This window comes from Teleopsis dalmanni, chromosome 2, assembly GCF_002237135.1.
Source record: "Teleopsis dalmanni isolate 2A chromosome 2, ASM223713v2, whole genome shotgun sequence".
Lineage (NCBI taxonomy): Eukaryota > Metazoa > Arthropoda > Insecta > Diptera > Diopsidae > Teleopsis > Teleopsis dalmanni.
In genome coordinates this window covers 84,983,383-84,991,898 of record NC_051847.1, presented here as the reverse complement: position 1 = coordinate 84,991,898, position 8,516 = coordinate 84,983,383, and the positions used below count along the sequence as shown (strand labels likewise).

General features: G+C 28.9%; 3 protein-coding genes across 4 annotated transcripts; 2 read left to right on the top strand and 1 right to left on the bottom strand.

The window, feature by feature from the left end:
* The first annotated feature begins 399 nt into the window (after nt 1–399).
* Nucleotides 400–3,776, top strand: LOC119674958 (putative gustatory receptor 47b). The gene is made up of 3 exons (XM_038086114.1): nt 400–1,347; nt 1,404–1,538; nt 3,654–3,776. Exons 1-3 carry the CDS (start codon nt 400–402, stop codon nt 3,774–3,776), a joined length of 1,206 nt encoding a protein of 401 aa, XP_037942042.1.
* A 663-nt stretch (nt 3,777–4,439) lies between these two features.
* On the bottom strand, nt 4,440–5,371 carry LOC119680478 (probable N-acetyltransferase san). The gene is made up of 3 exons (XM_038093300.1): nt 5,211–5,371; nt 4,824–5,147; nt 4,440–4,768 (listed from the first exon to the last, which is right to left on the bottom strand). The coding sequence occupies exons 1-3, from the start codon at nt 5,216–5,218 to the stop codon at nt 4,573–4,575; spliced, it is 528 nt and encodes a 175-aa protein (XP_037949228.1). The 5' UTR covers nt 5,219–5,371; the 3' UTR covers nt 4,440–4,572.
* Nucleotides 5,372–6,353: 982 nt separating this feature from the next.
* Nucleotides 6,354–8,231, top strand: LOC119684751 (selenocysteine-specific elongation factor). 2 transcript variants are annotated; one of them, XM_038098862.1, is made up of 3 exons: nt 6,354–6,757; nt 6,873–7,138; nt 7,195–8,231. In XM_038098862.1, the coding sequence occupies exons 1-3, from the start codon at nt 6,484–6,486 to the stop codon at nt 8,221–8,223; spliced, it is 1,569 nt and encodes a 522-aa protein (XP_037954790.1). In that variant the 5' UTR covers nt 6,354–6,483; the 3' UTR covers nt 8,224–8,231. The 2 variants fall into 2 exon arrangements, with proteins under 2 accessions (XP_037954790.1, XP_037954791.1); XM_038098863.1 differs by having other exon boundaries at nt 6,672–6,761.
* Nucleotides 8,232–8,516: the final 285 nt, after the last annotated feature.

Below are 8,516 nucleotides of genomic sequence, written 5' to 3'. Positions count from 1 at the left end.
GCTTCTGTCCATCCCGCTCAATAACTACGATTTGTACCCTATTTATAATTCAGCATACTCGCATTTCCCCTTATATAGATATAGCACAATATAATCAATTTCGTCGATAGCATCCTTAACAATACCATTGTATTACATTTAGGTCTGTGTCTAGACTTTGCTCACGTGAATTCAATCCATTATTTTCTATACTAGTAAATAAAAAGCTAAATATTTGGAAATTTAGAGTTAATTAATTAGATATAAAGATAATAACTACTGCGTATCAGATGGGAATACATGGAATGAAGTCAATTAAAAGATTTAATAGATTAGTCTATGAAACAATTAGGTATACAATAAATATGACCACTTTATTAAGGCAGTTAGTTAGTCACTTATTTCTAGTTGAATTGAAACATGTTTAAAATATTAAATGAAGAGCCTCGCACAATCTATGACTGCTTCAAATTGCTGTATAAAGTGCTCTATTACACCGGCTGTGTAAGTTTCAAACAAAAAGACGGAAAACTGGTCATTGATTTGTCGTCTATTATTTATACATACATAGTTCGAGTGATATTAATAGTTGGATTTGTGGGAGGTTTTGCATTAAAACTAAACGATAAGGATAGTGCCCAGGCGATGTTTGGTCGACTAACACCTGTAACAAAGTTCATCTTGACTTTTGAATGTTTGGCCAATTTAATTACATACATCGAAGCGACATTAATGATCGATGCACAAAAGCGTAACTTAATACAGCTTATGTCTGAGTTCGAACACTTAGATAGAAGTCTACAGATCGACTATCCGTTCATTAAATGGAACTATCAGAAAACAATGCGAAAGTATGCTCCAACAACAATTGCAATTTTTATATATTTCAGCATTGTATCATTGAGTTATGTCTTTAATTTATCGGGTTGCTACTGCGGAATACCAACCACTTTTCTAATAGGTGCTACTTACACCAGCATAACAGTTGCAACCGGAAGTGTGGGGTTTATACACATTGCCAAAATGGATTTGCTTCGTTTACGTTATCGCCTCATTTCACACTTAGCACAACAAACAAGTAACAGTTCTGGAACACAGAATCAAAAGTCAGTTATAACAAATTTAAAATTATACTGCAGGAAGTATACAGAGTTGATTATAAACATAAATAATGTTTTCGGTTATGTTTCTGCAGCAGGCATTTTCCACGATTTTAGCATATTAACAAGTCTATTGTTTCTATTATGTCAGAAGGCTTCAACTGCAACAACAAAGACTACTGAATATACGTTCGTTATACTTCTTCTCTTACCCCACTTCTATAAACTCGTTATGACAGCTATTTATGGTTACTTGACTGAGGAGGAGGTTAGTTCACATTTCAGATCACTAGATACGTTATAGCACTTATTACTGTTTTATAGCAAAAAAAATGTTTGCACATTTTGATGATCCGACAAACCGATGATCAGGAATGGTTTCTACACTGGAAAACACACAATAACTATAAACTGTACATTGGAAGTACGATACGTTGCAATTTAAATGTTATTTATATGGTACGTCTTTAATATATATACGTTGAAAAGCCAATTATTTATAATCCTCATATACTACCTGAATATCTACTTCACAAATTAATTTTATTTTCTAGAATCATTTCTCTGAGATACTTAGATATATTAGACTAATGCATTCTTCGTATGTGTTTATTATTAAACAAATGTACACCTATTATCACTACTCATTGTATATATTACTCAGACCCCCAAGTAAAATTAGACAAATGAAATTTCCATTTGAGATATATATGAACCACTTATATGCTATAATTATTAAACAAATATGTATAAAAAAAATACTATCATCCGTTTCACATATTACTCAAACCCCAAAGCATCTTAGACAAGAAGAAAACTTATCTGATATAAATTTTTATTATTTAACAAATATACATATATAAATTACTGTTAGTTACTCTACATAATACTTAAACCCCATGGTATATTACACAAGTGAGCTCTTTATTGGAGGAAACATATATATTTTTAAATTAAACAAATGTATGTATATAAATTACTATCATGTATTTCACATAATACTCAGACTTTAAGGTATATTCACAAGTAAGCTCTTCATTCTAGAAACTAATCACGTATATATTTTTATTATTTACCAAACATACATAAATTATAACCTTTCATTCTATATATTACTTAGCTTCCTAAGGAAAATTAGGCAAGAGAGGTTGTGATTTGAGAAAACTTATGACTTACATGTGTAAATAATGAAACAAATATATATATTACATATATATAAATTACTACCATTCATTCCACATATTACTAGGAACCCAAGTTATACATTAACAAGCAACTTTTTCATTTCAGAAAACGGATCGCATATGTGATCATTATTTAACAAATATACATATCTAGATTATTTCCTTTCATTCTACATTTTGATCATATTCCTAAATAAAACTAGACAAACGTACGTTTGATATAATAAAACTAGCACGATTCTGCTGAATTGAGAACAAATTTTAGCAAGATAACTATAAACAACTTTAAAATACGTCAATATAGCTTAGTTTTCAAGATATCGAGCTTTAAAGTTAGAAAAATTTAAGTAAAAACCAACAAAAATAGTTGTTATTACTAGTTATTGTAGCTAGTAAAGGTCTGTCTAAAGCAGATAACGTGAAAGGAATTACATAGATGTGCACGTGGGTTAGGAAGTGATTAGGAAAAGTGATTGGGTGGTATCTTAGAAGATAACAACCAAGATCAAGGCGGAGAAACCTAGACACATCAATGGGTCGGGTTCAAAGAAATGGCTTAAGTTAGTGTTTGCACTCCCAAAAGGTACTTCATCAGCAGGTTATTATTAGTCTTTAGTTATCTCTCATGTAAAATGATAACAACTCAATTATAGCTATATAAGTATACAGCATATTAAAAGAGTATATCTAATTAGCTGAGTCTATTAGAATGCGTAATCAAATTGGTAGACTCTAGAAATCGTAATCCTATTATAAAACTAATCACATATATTTTTCTTACAGTGCTCTTTTGCAAAGGTGTACACCGGCTAACATGCAAACTGAATTTCATTAAGAATTTACGTTTAGTAAATTATAATTAAAATTAGTTCCTATTTTCAAGACCGCTTCTTGAATATGTAGGCCGTGTGCGAGTAAAGTGATAGTAAATTGAAGGAAATAGTAAATTTTGTCGGTAAAAGAGCGAATGTTGATATTTACCAGAATTTTGAATAGGGTAAATTAAACAAAAATCAGGTAAATTAGGTGTTACCTTGTGAAAATTGTGAAAGTTGTTTAATAAATAAATTTGAAAACTTTTAAACGAAAATTATAAATAAGTGCAATATATAAATAAATATTTACATAAGTGTAGTGCAAAAAATTCCTAGGAAATTCGCACACGACCGTAATAAGGTTAATGGTATTTGGGGTTTTCGGGTTAGGCTAAGGCCCCTATGCACTGCGACCAGTTTGATCTATTGTGCACGTCGTAATATGTTTGTAATGTATTTAATATTCTGATTTATACATACGAATTGTGAATTTTATCATAAAATAAATTGTCTTATAATATATATATATATATATATATATATAGTACAATGCTACTATTTTTGTTTCTTTTAAGGTTTTACATGGTATTACAAATTATGTCATCATATTAATTCAACTTCAATTCCAAGAAAATACCATAACTAATAACATGAAAAATCATGAATCTCCTAAGAATGTGGAATATGTAAAATTATAAATAATTTAAATAAAACAAAATTTAAAAAATTCTTTAAATTTTTAAATAGTAAATAATAGTTTGTTATAACTAAAAAGTAAACACGGTTATATTAAGTTTAAGTAAATTAAAAATAAAGTTTTTTTTTGCAGAATTGATCAAAAATTAAAAAAAAATTATTGTAAAATTAAATTGTAATTTTTCTTTTTCACAATTTTTATTTTTTAACAATAATAAAAAAAAAATTTTGACCAATTAGCTTGAAAATAAAAATTATTTATATTATCAAAATACGATAAATTTATGTATATTTAATTAATATCAACTTTTAAATAAATCTCTTTTAAAATATTTAATGCGTCTAACTCTTTGAATGTACCATATAATTAAATAAATTTAAATTCACGATTAAATTCGATATGTAAGTTACTTATTTTGAACGCATCTATATATATATCTGTGAATTACTCTATCTATATATTAATTGTATATAAAATATGATGTGTAATGAATGAATAACGAATATTAAACCATTCTATCTGTTTAATTTTTTCTGCTTTATTTCCTATTGTAATCCTTACTATATGGTTCCCCTTTTCATAATCAATACATATTCTAAACGTTACTGCTTTATTGGTGTTACTTTCATTTGCTTCATAAATAATTGCTTATCAATTTTAATAGTTAACAATTTCATTGTATTTATTTATGCAATTTTAAGGGTTTAAAAAATAAAAATTTAAAATGACACAATGTTTACAGTTGTTATGTTGTGTAGAAAATTATGTATGTATTAATAATTAATGTAGTTAACCTTTCAAGCCTTCTTTTCTTTTTTGTCCAGATGGCCATTTGTATGAACACTGTTGTTAGGATTTTTACGTAGAGATTTTTGTAAGACATGTGCATCTGCCGGTTCTATTCGCTTATAATAATGTTCTTTAGTTTCAACAATTTCAAAACCAAATTTTTTATAAAAAGATATCGCCCCATCGTTGTTTATTTGAACGTGCCTGTAATTAATTAAAATGTTAAGTTATATGTTTAAATTCAATTACGAGTACATACAGAAATATGCTATCAAAATTTCCATCAGTTTCTACGAAATTTAATATATGTTGGAACATAACAGTGCCAATGCCTAATCTTCTGTAAGGTGACAAACAGCCAAGCGTCATTATATATAAACGGCGTTGATTTTCCGAGGTATCTATGCGGCAACAAACTGCACCCACAACTATATCGTTATAATATGCTAGCTTTGCAAGTTCTCCTGCTTCTAATACATCAACATAAAATTTGTCATTGTATGATACCGGGAAGACTACCGTATTAAGTTTTTTTAGTTGTTTAATATTGTGTGGGGTTACGTCGCCCAATTCGATACTTGCTCTGTATATCATACATAAAACACATTACAGGTTAAAATGAATAAAAAAAATATCGTTTACATACCTCGTCATATTGAGTAAATAGCTTCTAGTTTTTTTAATAAAATATATGAACTTAAATTTACATTCACAGTAATTAAAATATATAAAACAATAAAAGTTTGAGTTTATTGTAAAAATCTTCCTGCAAAATGCGGGGTCAGTATGTGCAATTTGACAGCAGTTTTATAGATGTTGCCACATGTAAAAAAAATATTAGTAGACCATCCATATAATTTATAATTTAACGTATTGCACGGAGTTTGTTTTTTTCGGTAGGTTGAAAGCATCGAAAGCCACAATGTGAAAAAATCTTTTATATAATATTATTTTAATTAGTTAAATTTTTGGCTGACCATACAGCTATTTCAATTATTGACAAATATGCATCATCAGAGGTCTTGGAAATAATTCTTGCATTTAATTATTCGTAAATAATTGTTTGAGACTGCAAGTACCGGCAATCGAACACATGCCCAGTCAAATTTGAAGCTCAGAGATAGCGCTCCTTAACCAACTAACTAAAAGTCGTATTGTTAAATATTGGTATCAAAGGGCCATGCCAGATAGAAAGTCATAATCACGTCGATTTTGAAATTGTTGTTCTTTTCAATGTAAATTAAAAAATTGAGAATGAGAGAAAGGATTTTTTAACGGTGTCTAAAATAATATTGCTCAGTAATAAAAGTTAGAGTTTGTGACTATAAGAAGTAAATACGAATACTTTTGTATGGATATATAAGCATAGAATTACATTTAGGCATAAAAAATATATCAAAATAGTAGTAAAAGTAGAAATATAAATCTCTGCATAATATGTCTTTTAATCATGTCGAAAAAGAGTGCAAAATTGCCGTGACCATTCGTCATATGACTGTGTGTATGATATGATACTCAGCTATTTGCTGCAAATCTCTGATGGATAGATCAATTTCTGTCAACACACACCTGTCAGTTTAATGCGTATAGATTATTTAAGTACATAATTTCTCTAAAATATATAGTTCTTATTTTCATGTATAATATTTGATAACAAAATAAAGAATATATATTAATGTATCATTTTTAAAAACTACTAATTACAAGATAATGATTAAAATGTAAGCTGAAGTTTGTGATGTAAATTAATTGTTCACAAAACAGAATATTACAATCATGTAAGCTGTCATGTACGTTGATATGAATAATGTTTGACAGCAGTAATTAAAATAAGTGGCAGCGCCAAACAGATGTTTGAAAAAATTGAAATTATGATACATTATGGTTATGTTTTTAAACGTATTTAAAAAGCTGTAGGAATGTCATTGAATGTTAATATTGGTTTATTAGGGCATGTTGACTCCGGTAAAACAACATTGGCTCGTGTGCTCAGTTCAATTGCTAGCACAGCAGCATTTGACAAAAATCCACAATCCAAAGACCGGGGCATAACACTTGACTTAGGATTCAGTGCACTTGTCATAGAAGAACCGCCGGACCATTTAATTGCAGAAATGTGTGATTTAAAAAAACTACAACTAACTTTTGTGGATTGTCCTGGTCATGCGAGCTTAGTTCGAACTATTATTGGTGGTAGGTATGTACGTTTACTTTGTGCTATAAATAAGGTATGAGTTTTTTCCATTAATATTTAAATAATATTGATAAATTTATAATAAATTAAAACTGTGTTTTTGTTAACAATCAGGTGCTCAAATAATCGATCTGATGCTGTTGGTAATTGATGCACAAAAAGGCATACAAACACAAACAGCTGAATGCATTGTCATTGCCGGATTATTGAAGAAGAAAGTTATAGTGGTTGTCAATAAAATTGACTTATTGGAGGAGGCAACAAGAAATGAGTTGCTAATAAAACTTAATAAGAAACTACAAAAGGCTCTTAACAATACGTCACTAGGAATCAATGTGCCTATATTTAATGTGTCTGCTCAAAATATGATAAATATAGAGGTAACTTTATATATGTAGACTTCTTATTTCATCTACACACATACAATGCATTTTAGGAACTTATCTGTGGTATTAAATCACATATACATGTGCCAAAACGTGATATAACTAGTCCGCTGGTTCTCTATGTTGACCACTGCTTTTCAATAAAGGGTCAGGGTACAATATGTACTGGTACAATAATGCAAGGTACAATTAAAGTTGAAGATGTGGTGGAAATCCCATCAATTTCAGAGCAGCGAAAAGTCAAGTCCATACAAATGTTTCGACAGTCAGTATCAGTTGCGGAAATGGGTGATCGCGTAGGAGTTTGTGTAACGCAATTTAACTCTAAATTGTTGGAACGTGGCATTATAACAAAACCAGGCTATTTACATTCGCTTTATGCAATTTGTATTCGATTAAATCGTATTGAATATTTTAAGTACGATATTAAATCAAAAAGTAAACTGCACTGCACTGTTGGTCACGACACTGTAATGGCTAACATAACACTGTTCCACAATGTTGACGAGAATAGCGATGAACAAAAATTTAATATAAACAATGAATATGAATATATAGAACAGTTGGAAGCTTCCGACACAACACAAAATTGTAATCAAACAGTTTTTGTTCTTTTGGAATTTGAGAAACCAATTATAGCCAGAACGAATGCCACAATTATTGCGTCCAAATTGGATATGGATATTCAAAGTAACTCCTGTCGTTTAGCATTTTGGGGTGAAATAGAGTGGCATACATTATCTAAAAACTATATTTCAGAAGAGTTGCCTAAATTCAAAATATTTAAACGAAAAGTTAAGCAAGGTTCGATACAACGCGTTTCAGGGGATAATCAAGTTATCGTTCAGAATTTGTTTAAGAAAGAGGGGAACCGAGATTATTATGTGGGAAAAAATGTTGAATTATCAACTGGTGAAATTGGTATAATAGAGAGCACTTTCGGTCAAACCTCAAAAGTGAAAATACATTTTCCAAAAGGATTGAAGAACGAAACTATACAATTACTACTAACTAAACGTGCTAATGAAATTTTAGTTTATATGAAATTAAAAAAATATATATTTAACAAAAACCTTTAATTAGTAAATTTTACGGAGTGATAATTTAAAAAACATAAATTAAAAATAATGCAAAAATAAAATATATACTTAAAAAGTTACTATAGGCTGCTAGTGAGTGGCTCACAAAATATATTTAATTGAAACATTATAGAAATTATAATATAGACAAAAAATATATTGTGTATAGTTTGCCTATATGATAACATATTAATATGTCTCTAGAGGCTTCATATGAATTAATAAAATAAAATTTAATTTTTGTGAAAATAATTATGGCTTTATAGTAGATAAATAATATATTGTTTGACAAA